Source organism: Nothobranchius furzeri, chromosome 5 (assembly GCF_043380555.1).
Source record: "Nothobranchius furzeri strain GRZ-AD chromosome 5, NfurGRZ-RIMD1, whole genome shotgun sequence".
In the NCBI taxonomy this organism is placed as follows: Eukaryota; Metazoa; Chordata; class Actinopteri; order Cyprinodontiformes; family Nothobranchiidae; genus Nothobranchius; species Nothobranchius furzeri.
In genome coordinates this window covers 73,406,874-73,422,829 of record NC_091745.1, presented here as the reverse complement: position 1 = coordinate 73,422,829, position 15,956 = coordinate 73,406,874, and the positions used below count along the sequence as shown (strand labels likewise).

The 15,956-nt window shown below is 40.1% G+C and overlaps 2 protein-coding genes across 2 annotated transcripts; both read left to right on the top strand.

Annotated features, from left to right (window-relative positions):
- The first annotated feature begins 3,265 nt into the window (after positions 1-3,265).
- Positions 3,266-6,311, top strand: zgc:92606 (gamma-aminobutyric acid receptor-associated protein-like 1). The gene is made up of 5 exons (XM_015950158.3): positions 3,266-3,631; positions 4,674-4,763; positions 4,881-4,959; positions 5,440-5,558; positions 5,687-6,311. Exons 2-5 carry the CDS (start codon positions 4,674-4,676, stop codon positions 5,750-5,752), a joined length of 354 nt encoding a protein of 117 aa, XP_015805644.1. The 5' UTR covers positions 3,266-3,631; the 3' UTR covers positions 5,753-6,311.
- A 196-nt stretch (positions 6,312-6,507) lies between these two features.
- si:dkey-26c10.5 (early activation antigen CD69) lies at positions 6,508-15,915 on the top strand. Its single transcript, XM_015950156.3, has 7 exons — positions 6,508-6,824; positions 6,964-7,056; positions 11,581-11,685; positions 11,806-11,862; positions 12,190-12,341; positions 13,605-13,702; positions 15,399-15,915. The coding sequence occupies exons 1-7, from the start codon at positions 6,752-6,754 to the stop codon at positions 15,523-15,525; spliced, it is 705 nt and encodes a 234-aa protein (XP_015805642.1). The 5' UTR covers positions 6,508-6,751; the 3' UTR covers positions 15,526-15,915.
- Positions 15,916-15,956: the final 41 nt, after the last annotated feature.

Below are 15,956 nucleotides of genomic sequence, written 5' to 3'. Positions count from 1 at the left end.
AGGATTCCCTCATGGAAGAATATAAAGACTGTTTCGAAGGACTTGGATGTCTCCCAGGACAACATAAAATATGTGTGGATAAAAATGTGCCACCTGTTGTGCATCCCTGTAGGAAAATCCCATTTGCACTGCGGGAAAAACTAAAAGACGAACTGGCACGCATGGAAAAACTAGAGGTCATCAAGAAAATAGATGAGCCAACTGAATGGGTCAGCTCACTGGTGGTTCTACAAAAGAAAACAGGTGCTCTCAGAACATGCTTGGATCCACGGGATTTAAATAAAGCAATTAAAAGAGAACATTTCAAGCTGCCAACCAGAGAAGAAATCATGGCACAGTTTGCCGGAGCTAAGTGGTTCAGTAAACTAGATGCCTCATCAGGTTTCTGGCAGCTGAGGCTGGACGAGGAGAGCTCTAGACTTTGTACGTTCAACACACCTGAGGGCAGATACAGGTTTCTTCGTCTGCCATACGGCATCTTGTCAGCTCCTGAAGTCTACCACAAGACCATTCATATGATTTTTGAGCACATTCCAGGAGTGGAGACCATGATGGATGACATCATAGTTTGGGGAACCACTAGAGAAGAACATGACCAAAGACTGAGACAAGTACTAGACAAGACAAGAGAAGTCAATCTGAAACTAAACAAAGATAAATGTGAGTTTGGAGTGAAAAAACTTACATTTGTGGGAGATGTTGTCAGTGAGAATGGGGTGAAGCCAGACCCAAAGAAAACGTCAGCAATATGTAACATGGAAAGACCAAACAACAAAGACGACGTCAGAAGGTTTCTAGGAATGGTCACCTATCTGGCAAAGTTTGTCCCACAACTGTCAACATTGTCAGCACCTCTCAGAAGTTTGCTTGAACAAAAGAATGAATGGATCTGGTCCCATGAGCAAGAGCAATGTTTTCTAAAGTTGAAAGAGATTCTCACACAAGAGCCAGTGCTAAAGTTTTATGACCCAGAGAGAAGCACCAGGATCTCAGCAGATGCATCACAACACGGACTGGGTGCAGTGCTGTTGCAGCAACATGAGGAACAGTGGTTGCCGGTAGCCTACGCATCCAGAGCTTTGACGAGTGCAGAGACACGATATGCTCAAATTGAAAAGGAGCTGTTAGCGAGCATGTATGCATGTGAACGTTTCCATCAGTATGTCTATGGCCAAACTTTTGAAGTGGAAACTGACCACAAACCACTGGTGTCCATCATGTCCAAACCACTGAATGACTGTCCAGTACGGATACAGCGCATGCTAATCAGGCTACAGAAATACGACGTTCACATGATCTACACCAAAGGAAAGTATATGTACACAGCTGATACATTGTCAAGAGCAGTGGATAAGGAAGAGCATGAAGACCTTGAGAAAAGTCTGGACATACAAGCGTATGTTGACATGGTGATGACATCTCTGCCAGTATCTGCTGACAGATCAGAACAGATAAAAATAGAGACAAATGCAGATGAAGTCATGAATGAACTTAAGAGTACAATAATGAAAGGATGGCCAGAAAACAAGAAAGAGTGCTCAGCGAAAATCCAGGACTACTGGAACTGCAGAGGAGAACTAACTGTGGTGGATGACATAGTGATGAAAGGGAGCAAATATGTCATACCATACTCGTTACGCAAACAGATGCTCCAAAAGATCCACGAAGGTCACCTCGGAGAGGTCAAGTGTAAACGCAGGGCAAGAGAAGTAATGTACTGGCCAAGAATCAACCAAGACATCAGCCAGACCACAGCTTCATGTGAACAGTGCCGCATCTACAGGCCCAAACAGCAGGCGGAGCCACTGCTGGCTCACCCAGCACCACACAGACCTTACTATAAGGTAGGAACAGACCTGTTTGATTTTGATGGGAAAAGTTACATAGTGGTGACAGATTACTTTTCAAACTATCCAGAAGTTGGGCAACTGCAGACAACTTCAAGTAAAGCAGTAATTGCTTATCTAAAGACTGTCTTTGCCAGGCATGGTGTCCCATGTGAACTTTTCTCCGATAATGGGCCCCAGTTTTCCAGCTGTGAGTTTGCCACCTTTGCTAAGGAATGGGGGTTTCAACACTCAACATCAAGCCCCATATATCCAAAGTCCAACGGCTTAGCGGAAAGCTCTGTCAAGATAATAAAAACATTAATGAAAAAAGCTCAGGACAGAGAGGATTTTCAGAAGAGCCTACTGATCTATAGAAGCACACCGTTGCAGAATGGAATGTCACCAGCTCAGATGCTGATGGGGAGACGTATTCGTTCCAACCTGCCAGTCAATGAGGACCTGCTGACGCCAAAAACTGCACATAAAGTTAAGGAAGCAAAGGATGGACAAAAGGTGAAACAAAAACAGCTGCATGATCGCAAGGCGAGACACCTGCCTTCCTTGAAGCCAGGAGACAAGGTGCGTCTCAGAGACATTACTACAGGGACCTGGAGACATCAAGGTCAGGTGAAGGAGGAGGTGGCGCCACGTTCATACAAGATCCAGATGGAGGGTGGAGTGTCCCTGAGGAGAAATCGAGTAGACCTTCAGCTACATCCAGAAGGAAAAGACACAGAATCTCAGGAGACAGTGCAGCAGGACAAGGAGAAATCTACAGAGTCAGCAAACAGAGGGTCAGAAGACGCTAGAAGTGGCCCGTCACAGGATTCTGCGTCACCTGCTGCTGAGAGACTTTTGAAAACTATGACATCACCACAGGGTGAAAGACTGGTGAGACCAAAGAGACATGTTCAGCCACCTAAGAGACTAATTGAGAGTTGTTAGAGTAAATGTGGCAAGGTGTTCTAAAAAAAAAAAAAAAAAAAAAAAAATGTAGAGAGAAGCTGAATGCTTATTTGTTCCAGGTGGAGGAGTCATTTTGTCAGTAAGGTTATGATGTTCGTCAGGAAGGTTGCATCCTAACAGATAATTATTATTGTTCCATAGGGAGAAAGCTGTGATGTTATGAGAGAGTTAATTATTATTGTTCTATAGGGAGAAAGATGTGATGTTATGAGATAGTTCAGAAAGAACTCAATTACCCAGAAGGCAGGGGAGTAGATTAGGAGGGAAACTGCATGGATGATACAGTAGTGGTGGCTAGTGCTAAATAAAGATCTGGAAAAGGAGTTTTCACGCCTCGTTTGCTTATTATGAGATTAAGCAAGACAACACAAGAACATTATTGCAAGACTTGTTTACCGGACAAAATGAATAGTTCAAACCATTTTCTACATAACTGCGTTCTTCTGAGGCGTGGCCGTGAACCTCAGCCCATGAACCGTCACTGGTAGGTTAAAGGGAAAAAAAAGCAGGACCAACTGTAAACAGACCGAACTATTCATCCAATGGATGTAAAGTGTTTCACCCATACCCTTTTTCATTGGGCGTCCGTTTTGTCAATCAGCAACACCTTCTCTGATTGGCTGTATCATCAATAGGTGGGGCTACAATGTTTGTTGTTGTTTTTGACCGACGGCATAACTAGAGCAGACGCCATCTTTGAAATCAAGCTCTGTGTTTTATCTTGTGATTGTTTTTTCGACTGAAACGTTTCCCCAGAAGAAACCTTTCTACCCAGTCATCGGAGGCTATTTTGGGGTTGACCTGGTTTCGGAGAAGCTGGTGTTGCGTTTTTGAAGGTAAGAGCAGAGCAGAGGAACATCTCGTACGTTCGTTAACATTAGCTTAGATAGCATCATATTAAAATGCATTTAGAACATGTTTAGCTGAACCCATATTGTTTTCAGGGACTAATTTATGTCTTTATCGTTGAGAGGTTTGTTTCTGAAGCGACTGTTCCGAGCTCTTGCATGGGTTTTTAGCCTCTCGTGAAGCGTGACGTGGCGTGATGTTATGGTGAAATTTGTTATCCCAGACAATTGGGAGTCCACCTTTTCATAACCAAGATTTCTTAACAGCCAGTTGGCAGAGGTCGTTTTTATAAAAATGAAATGTATTATTATTATTATTGTTATTCAGTGTCTCACACGGATTGATTGACCTAATTTAAATAGCCTGAAACAGCGGTTTGCCATTTAACCAAAAGGAAATTAAAATTATGATTATTCTTGTGCATACTTTGCAATTTAATCATAACTTTTTATAGTTTATTGCCAGTTTCTATGTATTATGGTGACCTATAACATTTATGCTCTATAATAAAATCGAACAGTTGTTTTTGTTGTAAACGAGCAAATACTTGTGTTTCTGTTTGATATGAACAGTAAAATAACTAAAAGTCCTAGTGTGACATAATACATTTATTTTAGAATGCAAACAAACAACTTTAACAATACGACTCCATTCCTGCACATCAACATGCACATTTTCAGTAAAGCATAGCATTTTTCTCCCACATAAGTGATCTAGATTAAATCTTAAAGCCAATGTAGAGCCTTACCTGTCTTTAATGTTGTGTCACGTGTTTCTACTAATGCTTTAACAACCTTTTATTCATTTTCAGCTTTACCTACACATATTTTAGTTTAAATGTTTAAAATAAACCAAGCACACCTCTGAGTTGGTTGATTCAGCCTCACTCATCTTATCTCTCGATGACCTACTCTTCAGCCTGGCAGCATCACTTGTTCGCAGAACGGTTGTCAGTTTCTAACTCTCCGTTGTCTGCACAGTCAATAAAGCTATTGTGAGAGACTTCATTTGTCCTTGTGTTGTTTCCAGATGGGCAGTCAGTATCAGCGCTCGGTACCACTGGAGGTAAGGAGAGCGGAGGGAGAGAGGGTTCGTGCCAAGCATCCTGACAAGATACCGGTCAGTATGACAACAGCATTCCTGTTAGGAGCTTGTTATTTCTATGATTTAAAAAAATAAAAAAATTAACTATATGGACAACTTTTTACAGATGACATAACTTGCTGTTTTTTCCAGATCATCGTAGAGAGGGCCTCAAGGTCACGAGCTCCTGAGCTGGACAAGAAGAAATACCTGGTGCCGTCAGATTTAACAGGTGAGCCCACAAAAACGTGTTCGAAATGTTGAAAATCACATAAAGAGAATTAATTCTATTCAGTTTTTTCATTTAGCACTAATTCACAACAAGAGTCATTTCAAGGCAAAGTAAACATTCCTACTTGAGTTCAGTTCATTTGGCCAATCAGTTAAAAGTTTTCTACGTAAGGAAACCCAGCAGATTGCATCAAGTCACCGATTTACAGCATTTACAGCAATCCTCATGGTATGCAAGCATGTAGCGACAGTGGAGAGGAAAACTCATCTGTGAAAGGAATGATTCCTCCAGCAGAACCTGAATCAGTATGAGCAGCTGATTTCCACAAGACAGGAAAATGGTAACTGTCAGGAGAGGGAGAATGCCGCTTACTCAGTAATGTCTAGCAACTTATTTTTCCTTTCGATTCCTCTCGGATGAAACCAGACAGCAGGATGTTACCATAACTGACCATTTCCTTCCCTTTTTTTCTTTCATCAGTGGGGCAGTTGTGTTTTCTGATCCGTCAACGTATGTCGCTGAGGCCAGAGGAGGCGCTCTTCTTCTTCGTCAACAACTCCCTCCCCCCATCCAGCTGCCCTCTCTCCACTGTATACGAGGTAACTGCAGATCTATTTGTGTCGCGTTTAAACCCCGGCGGTCTTATTTATACCTAAAACCAGCCATTAGATATCAATGTAAGTGTTTTAGACGTGATTTATTCTCTTCTGGTCATGTTTTGTTGCAGGAGCATCATGAAGAGGACCTGTTCCTCTACATGACCTACAGTAACGAGAGTGTGTACGGTGCCTGAAGTGGAACAGAAGGCCGATGAAAGACTGAGAAGGAGAGAGAGCCAAGTGAAGCTGGACTAAGAGAAAGTTTTCTGTTATGCTTTGTGACACTTTATAATTTTCTTTCTACGTTTTGATAAGTAACTACAGCTGATGGTGGAAGAACAAGGCAGAAGGTGACGCCGGTCGGGTTTTCACAGTTTTACCGACAGTATTTCAAGCTGAGCGTGATTCTCGGAGCTTTAAACTTTGTGGTGCCAGTTTTGGTTCGTTTTAAACACAGATGAGGTTTTTCTTTAAAGAAAAACCTTATCTGTGTTTAAAAAGAACCAAAAATTGAATTAGAGGACAAACACAGCAAGAATGTACAAAAGATGTTTAAACTTTGTGGTTTTCTTGTTTGGTCAAAAGTCAGGGCTTCAAAGATCGAGTTTAAAAGGGAAGATTTAAAAAATTGAGTTGAAAGAACTCATTCACTTTCTCAGTCGTCTGTATTTAATGCAAATAGTACTTTTTGTTTGTTGGTTTTTGTAAATTACCGCAGATCTTTGTGGGGAATAAAGATTATTGAAGAATGCATTCTCGCCGTCAGTCCCCTTTTTCAACAATCCTGTATAAATAACTAGCCGGCTGTAATTAGCTCCACATTTATGATGCCTCCAAATATTAACATTTAGTTTAATGTGGAATATGTATGATGTGCACACAGAGCAGAGCTTCACCTGGGAGTTAACGATGAAGCAGCAAGAATTAAAACAGGCCTTAACCGCTGAAGCCTCCACATGCCAAATAGGGGAAGGGCAGGAACAGATCTTTAAGGGGAAGTGTTGTCTCTGCTGATCAGAGGCGTTTGTTTTCACTGGACATCAGAAACTTCTCTTTTCTCTGTTCTTTAAAACCCATCTGGACATCTTGGTGCAGCATTTGTGGCACCGGGGGCTGAAAAGGGTTACATAACCTCTTGAGTTGATCAGAGACAATCGGAGCAAATCGAAAGTTGGAGCGACAAAGGGAGAGCTATGGAGATGCAGACCATCCCGTCACAAGGAACGGAAACTGGAGGTGAAGCTTTGCTGGAGGTGAAACCTCAAGGTGAGCTTAAAGGGGTCAGACGAATAAAAGAGGTGTTTGAGAGTTTAACCTTCCAGCACAAACGTACAAAAAAACTAAGTTTTAAACTTTTAGGAAGTTTTTGGAAGAAGACTCCAGATGTTTGTGTATTTATCTTTAGAGGAAGCAGAATCGGCTTACGATACCCTGCAAAGTCCAAGTGAGGACTTCTATTCAGACGCTCTCATCAGCGTTCCTGCTAAAGCAGCAAAAGGTAAGACAGAAAAAGCAGATTACAGCTCATTTATAAGCGTATTGTCTGTGATGAGCAGGAAAATCCCACGAGCAGCGCGTTTTAGCACGTCTGAGTCTGTCGCATCTTCCTTTGACAGAGTTTAAGTTCTTTATTAAGATTTTAGTAGTGATTTATTTATTTTCAATATATTTATTCATTTTCACAGCTCTGGTAATAAGTCCTGTGCTTTTAGACGTTAGTGTTTGTTCCAGTTTGATCTGGTGATTGTTCCTGAATCAAATTATTGTTCACTTGTTTCCACATATTTAAGTTACTGTACAGAGGTTTGGGGAAACACCTATGAATGTGCATCATCGTCATTATCTGTGTTACAAAAAAGGGCTCTAAGGATCATTTATAACACTGGTTACAGAGATCATACAAACTCAGTATTTTTAAAATTACAAACCTTAAAATTTCCAGAGATAGTTCAGTTTAAAACAGCACAGCTAATGTATAAAGTAAACAATAAACCACTTCCAGACAACAAATTAAAACTGTTTCATAAAAGGGAGGGGAGGTTTCGGTTAAGTGGGGAGTTAAAATTCAAACATGCTCGAGTCCGAACATCATTAAAAACTTTCAGTGTCTCTCTCTCTCTGTGTGTGTGTGTGTGTGTGTGTGTGCGTGCGGTGTGAAACTGTGGAACAGAATGAGGCGATGTCCAAACATGATGCTGTTTAAAAAAAAGCTTCAACTCATGATGTTTACCAAATACAAGGAAGAAGGTCCAAACGTGTGTGTCTAAACACAAAATGTTTGTATTTATGAGATGATCTTTGTTGGATAAATTATGAATAGATTATTTTATTATTTTTTAAACGAAAGCTTCATCCGGTTTATTTTACCCTGGCAACAGACAGGCGTTTGACCTTGCCTCTTTCCAGTCCTGGCTTATCAGTAAGAACGCCCTGTGCCAGCGCCTGTTGTCTCCCTAAAGAGAGTCTAAAGGAATGTCAAAGTGTGTGTGTCAGTGTTTAGTGTGTAAACGTGTGTGCGTTTTACCATTTTTGTGTGTCCTCAATAAATGCTTTCTGAGGGTTCTGTCTGAGAGAGCGAATTGCCTACCGACTCGTGTGAATCATTTTATCTCTCTCCACTTTGCAAAGTCTAAATTGTTTATTGGTAAAGATTGGTATGGGTTAATCGATCGGTTTATTAATATGACCCCTGCGTGTTGAACTTTCCCTCAGGTAACCCTGGATGGGAAAATGAAATGACCTAACATTTTGGTGCCGTGACCTAATTTATCCAACAATCTTGATAAACCATGTGCCATTTGTGTGAATATGTTGCAAAGTAATTTGCCAAAAACTACCAGACAACATTAAATAACTATTAGTTATTTGATGTCGAGAAAGGGGCGGGATTAACCCTTTGATGCATGAATTATGAAATCTTCAACCATGATTTTTTTAACAATTTTTTTTCATTCATCTTTAGGTGTGAATGAAACAAATTTCAACATATATTTTTTGTTAAATTTTATAATTTACAAACAATTTATTACATGTCCACCTCGGTGGACAGCGTGCACTCTGAGCATGAAATACGTTGGCTTGGCTTACTGAAGTCCAAATGGAGGGGCTCAAATGCAATAAAGTCTTCAACAGCTGTGCTTAATAGCAAAAACAAATAAATAACAATTTTGAGTACCTGTCCACTGTAGTGACCATTATGCATCAAAGGGTTAAATGTTGTGTGTATTACTATGTGTATGTACGCATGTTCAAAATAAAGACAAAGACGAGACAAATTATGATTTTCAGTTGCTCTGAATGTCTCAAATGAGAATAAACAGCATCAAAAATTAAACAAGGTCTGGATTTCTTGTTGGAACATCTAGTTGCTAACGCTAAAAAACAATCAAAAGACACACACGACAAACATCTTCTTCCGGCTCTTGGAGAGTACAGACGCTTTTTTCTCCTATCCCTCCCTCCTTAGCCCAATTGGCTCTTTGTCTTGTCTGTGCACGGCGCTTTCTGCATTTTTTCTGGAAACTGGGAATTGTTAGAAATGGATCTGGTCAGTTGGTCTCGCAACGCGATTGACAAAATGTTTTCAGCGATGCGAACAGGAGAAGGGGCTCCCGGATGCCCCGCTGGGACAGAGCCAGCTGGGTATATCATGGACTCCTGGAAACAGTGGAACCTGAAATGCCTCTCTCAACTGTCTGTAGAGGATTCTGAAGATGTTTGGATATTTGTGGTGTTGGTGTCGGGATTCCTGCTCTTTGGCCTGAGCGGTTACCTGGCTTACTGGAAAATTAACGAGCTTTTGAGGAATATTGGCTCAATCCCGAAGCTCAAGGATGGAATGCACCGTGCTGTGAACGCACAAACTCATATAATTGTCGAGATGAGTCGTAAGCTTGGAACTTTGGCTGAGATTAAGACTCTGACCCAGAAGGTGGATTCCACCAAGGACAGAGTTGTTGACGGATCAGCACGGAGTGGGATAGATTAATTACGCCATTATTGGATCTAGAGGGGTTGATGACCAACAGAACTCTAAGGCAAGGAGGAAATTATCTCTGTCTGTCCCCAAAACAATCATCTGAATCTGGTGCCCTTGGAGCCTGTGAGGCTGAAGAAAAAACTCCCCCCTCAGAAGAAATGTGGAATGCGGCTGTTGCTATGGTAACTCTCCCTATCCCAACCTGGGCGGGACCGTGGCCGGTGAAGGCCGTGGAACCGTATCTAGGAGTCACTGTGCTCTCTAACCCAATTAATTATCTCCCTCCCGTGTGTGTGTGTGTGTTTGTGTGTGTGTGTGTGTGTATGCGCATTTCCTGTTGTGCCTGAAGTGCCTTTTTTTCCCTCCCCCTGACTCTATCCTCATATAAACCTTCTTGATCTATTAAGGTAGTGCGACTCGGGATGCGAATGACCACAGTCACCAATTCTTGTCATGTGTCGATGCCTATGTACGTCTGATCTCAGAATTGTGTGTACTGAAACTCTAATTTCCGTCTGGGATTAATTAAATATTATTGAATTGAACTGAATAAAATCGATAAAATTTATTTCTTGCCTTTTTCTCCACGTAGCTGTTTAAGCATAAAGGAAAATACAGTAATATATTGTTTAAAATACACACGTAAAATTGTAACTACTAAGTGGTTGTATTTATATTTCAGTTAACATAATAAAGGTAAGTAACCTTTCAAAATAAAATACCCTTTACACTTTAATGTAAAAATAAGTCTGTTGGCTTTTTTTTCCCAGCACCTGATATTAACAAACAACCCTTTAATAAAAAGTTTTCCTTATTTACAATTTACAAAAGAAATAATATTAATTGCTGAGAGTAAATAAACAGACTTAAGCTGCTGAAAAAAAGATTTCCGGTAAGAAGCTGAAATTATATAAATAAATAAAAAAAAAAAACACCAAGACTCAAAATCTATTTTGTTTTAAATATCTTCTAACTACATAAAATAGATTATGCTTTAAAATGCAAAATACGTTTCGTGATGAATCTCTAATGGAATATTAATAGTTTCCTGAATAAATTAAAACTATTTTCAAACCAAAAGTTCAAAAAGTTTTTCACTTCTTAGAAAACCCAAACCACACACACTCTTTACTGTAACTTTGTGGCTTCATTTCTCAGGAATTTGTTTCTGTTATATTTCTGAAAAGACTTTCAGAGAAGATTAATCTGCATTTTTAGGCGTGTCTTTTATATGTGAAGAAATAATCTAATGTTAATTTAAAACTCCTCGAGTTTTTCTTAGAGGAACCTACAATGTTTAAATCCAGGCCTTCTTTTTATCTTACACACACACACACACACACACACACACACACACACACACACACACACACACACACACACACACACACACGCACACACACACACACACACACACACGTGCACACTCGCCCTCCTGCACACACACACACACACACACACACACACACACACACACACACACACACACACACACACACACACACGTGCACACTCGCCCTCCTGCGCACGCGCACACAGACACACACTCGCCCTCCTGCGCACGCGCACACAGACAGACACACACACACACACACACACACACACACACACACACAGTTTTGTTCTTACACAGGAAGATAGGCAGAGATTAAAGTTTTGGAGAATTCAAGGACAAACCCCAGATTGTTCTGCAGGAATAGTTTAGGACTCATGAAGGTTGGTGATGTTGCCAAGGCAACAAGACAAGGGGGGGGGGGGGGGGCTCTTTAAACTGTTCTGGCGCAGGCAGTCGATACTCAGCGGAGCAGGAAAACAGAGCTGGACACAGGAAACAGCTTTCTGACGTATAAACAGGACACCTTTTGTCATGTACATTCAATTTTGGCGTTAATTGGCATTTTGAGGATAAGAAAGAAAAACTCGATGAAAACTCCTTGTCCAAGTTATCGGTTGAACTTGAGTGGGGGAAAGGTAGGATGAAGCTGTTTCCTCGGCCTTGATGGTGGTTTATTCTCCTCATTGCTTGTTTTCTCCCTCTTCCAGGGCGGCAGGTTGGAGGAAGTGAGCGCCTGTACCGCTACGGGTGTTTTGCTCTGACAGGAGTCTGCTTCATTCTCCTGCTGACTGTCATCCTCCTCAGTCTGAAACGTGAGCGCCTGCAGCCATTTGATCACTGTTTTGATCCTGGTTCTGCTGAAGGCATCCAGCTGCAGCCTTAAGGCAATGCTCTTTCCCTTTTGGCTCATCCAGCTGTTTTCTGCTTTCTAGTTGGATCCCAAGCCTGCCCCTTTGAGCACTGCCCCAAGCAGATCTCACAAAACCAACGTAAGTCTGAAGACGCAACATCGATGCTTTGTTAATACCTTAGAGACACTTCTGCTTTCTGAGCATAGAATAATGATTTCTGTTTTCAAAGAAACATCTAAGGAAGTTATTTAGTTCCTCTTTCATTCTGATAAATATTATTTTTCTAATAGCCAAAAATCTGCTGATTTTATTGTGCATCATCATCACTTCCTTTAATGGGAAAGATGAGTGTGTAGATTGGTAAAGAGGCCAATTCTGAGTAGATGAATATGAGTTAAGGTTTTTGTTCTGGCGATTTGTTTGCTTTTTGAGTCTTGACTGTACTTAATGTTTTATTTTTTCCAGATCATTGCTATCAGCAGTGTGCTAAAGGCTGGCTCCCCTACGGCAAATCATGTTATTTCCTGTCTACTCTCAGGCTGTCGTGGGCCGACAGTCAGAAGAACTGTTCCTCTGGTGGTGGTTCTCTGGCCGTCATCAGCAGTCGAGGCGTTCAGGTCGGTCTGAAGGACACAACACTTTGTAAAGTGTGTTTGTGTTTTTGTGAAATGATTATTATAATTATTTTACTGTCAACTTGTTAAACTCACTAAAGCGCTCGGCGTGTTTGCCTGAATCTTATAATGTTTGCAGATGATACAGCTTTAGTTTGTTCAGGTAAAGATATAAAAGAACTTTTAAAGAAGGCTGAAAAAGAGTTAAATATCCTCAAATCTTGGTTTGATGTAAATAAACTATCACTGAATATAAAAAAGACTAAATTTATGATTTTTGGAAATAAGAAGGTAAAAAATGGGGACTTTAAATTAACAATTTCAGATACTGAAATTGAAAGAGTGTCTGAAATAAAATTTCTTGGTGTTGTGATTGACTCTAACTTATCCTGGAAGCATCATTTAAATTACATAAAAGGAAAAATTGCCAAATCTTTGGGTCTATTATATAAGCTGAAGGACATACTAAACCACAAGGCCTTACGTCTAATATACTGTTCACTAATACAACCATACATGGCATATTGTATAGAAATATGGGGTTCAACTTTTAAAACATATATACATGAAATAAAAACTATACAAAAGAAATCTATTCGAGTTATGAACAAGAGCAATTATTATGCTCATACTGACCTGTTGTTTTTAAAATCACAGATTATGAAATTAGAAGATCTATATTATTATAAAATAATGCAATTTATGTTTAGAGTAAAATTAACAGCTCTGCCAAAAAATATACTAATGTTCTTTGTAAAGAGGGAAAGTAAATATGATTTAAGAGGTGTATGTATGTTTGTTCTACAAAAAGCCAAAAAGGGCATGAAAAGGAGATGTATCTCTGTAATGGGAGTAAAATTTTGGAATGAGGCTAAAATAGAATTAAAATTAGCAACTTCTCTTTCAGTTCTTAAAAAACTTATCAGTAAAAACATTTTTGAAGAGTATTAATTTGATGTTGATGGATGGATTTGTGTTTTACTTTTATTTGGGTTGTTGGTTCATTGCGGGAAATTAAAAAAATGTTTTGTAAGTAGGTTAGGCAATTATATAAGCTATTGCTTCTGCCTAAACCTATTCAGTCATGATATACCAAATAGACACCATATAAAAAAAACAAGGCATATGTTAGTGAGAAATGGTATTTGTATTTAATTGTATGACATGTTAATGTACATTATCTTAAGATAACTGACTGAATAAATTGATCATTCATTCATTCATTCATTCATCCATTCATTCATTCATTCATTCATTCAATTGTAGCATTTTCTGACACGGACGGGAAACCTGACATACTGGATTGGACTGAGAAAGAACACGACTGAGTGGAACTGGGTCAACAACACGCAGCTGCAACAGAAGTGAGTCTTCGAGATCTTTAAAAAACAACAATTGATATGTTTGGCACTACTTGAAAAGAAAGTTGTGTAACGACCTGAACTTGAGGACCCGTGAGGACACCAAGACACAGTAAGGCACTTTAAAAGTCTTTATTAGCAAAAAGCTAAGATGTGGCGTTATCCGTAGAGGGCGAGGCTGGAGACAGAATCGGTGAACAGGCGAGGGTCGTGGGGGCGGGCAGAGTTCTTGGCAAGGGTCAGGCGTGGAAACGAGGTCAGGAGGTGTATGATCAGGCAGGATGAAAACGGCTGGAAGATTTACGAGCAGAAGCTTTCAATAATCTGGCAGAGGGCTGGTAGTTGACTGTGGAATATATAGCTGGTGAGGCAGGTGTGTGGCATGAGCCTGATGAGATGAACGATGGTGCGTGGAGGTCAGGGCATGGCAGGATCATGACAAGTTGTCAGAAATCTGGGGAAAAAATCGACTCCGCCATTAGGTTCAAGACACAAATTTATGTGGTTGTGTGGTCTTGTTTTTTAAATTTGAGACAACTCTTTACACTGTAAAGATTTTTATGTTAAAATGCTGGGATAGCCAGAATGGTACTGTAAAATGACGGGCTAAATGTCTTTCCTTTACGGTAAGAAGGTATTTTTATTGTTTTTACTGTTAAAAATGATACGGAAGTCAATATTTTACCATAGAAGAAAATGGTTTTACTTGAAAAAGAAAAAAACTAATTGTTTTACTGTAAAATCTACATGAAAATAATCTATAAAATAAAAATTTTGCCACTAAAAACAACATTTTTTCCACTAATTACAAAAGTCTAAAGGTTTTCCTCATTACATACAATCAGTTCATAGAATGAAACACTAAATTTACTACCATTAAGATCATAACTGGTTATAATAACTTAATCCGCTTAATTCCTGCTCAGGTCTTTCAACTGCACGTGTGTGTAAAACTGTAGCAGTCAAAAGCGTTGAGTCAGGAATGACATCGGTATTGATGTAAGGCAACTTCAAGTAAAATCGACAGTTTTAGATTAGTTATAGTTGACAGGTTTTTCCTGTTTATCACTGTTAAACGTATGGCTATTTTTTACAGTGTAGGATCAAGCCCCTGTTTTCTATGGCATACTTGGAGTCTGTCATCCATGCATTTGTCCTATCCTGACTGGACTACTGCATACCTTGTATGCCAGTCTGAGTCAGGGTGTGGTTGCAAGGCTCTAACTTGTCCAGAACTCATCTGCGAGATTTCTGACAGGCACTAGACGTCGGGTACGTGTCACTCCGGTGCTGGTGACCTTACACTGGCTCCCAGTGTAAATCCTCCTTGTTGTGTACAGGACCCTTCATTGCACTGCTCCCTCCTACCTGTCAGCATTGTTGATCGGACATGTCCCATCTCTGGCTGAGCGAGAGCTCTTAGTGGTCCCACGCTCCAAATACAAATCACGGGGGGATTACGCGTTCTCAGTTCTGGCTCCAACACTCTGAAACGAATTGGGTGTCAGGCATCACTTGTGATGGCGTTTCAGCATTAGGGATCACTTCTGGGCCACATCTACTTCCTGAAACAGGAGCATCAGAGGCTTTCTCCCACAGAGATCGACTCACAAGACATTCATTTCTACTGACCACTGCAATTGTATTGAAAAAACAAGTGAACTTGGTCTTTAACATTCCTTTCTGTGTATGTTTACAGTTACTGGTCAGGCTCTACTATACGGTCAAACTGTGCATACCTCAGCAGCGAAGCTCCAGAGGAGAAGAACTGGGAAACTGCTTCCTGTCATGCTCTCAACTACTTTATCTGTCAGCTGGAGCTCTGAAGGCCCATTTCTAACCAATGCATCATTAACTCTTCAGTGGTTCAGCATATATTTAGATTTTCCTCACCACAACCCAGTGTGCAGAAATAAAAACAGGGCTGTGTCTCAGATAATATGGGCATATTTCACATTTAAGAAGATAATTTAATTTATAATATAGAGTAGTATTCTCTAACAGCCTTATATAGGACACTTTTGTCTGATTGGCTTAATGAATTGACCTGTATTGGAATGTTTATTATGTGAAGTGCCTTGAGACGACTCTTGTCGTGTGCTATATAAATAAACTTGAATTGAATTGAAATTGTGTAACTATCATGGCAGATCTATCTTTTTAATGCTGTATGCTTAATTTTCCTGCTGAAATACAAATAAAAAGTCACAAAATGGCTTCAGAAGCTTTTATTCTTACATATTTATTTGACAAGTTT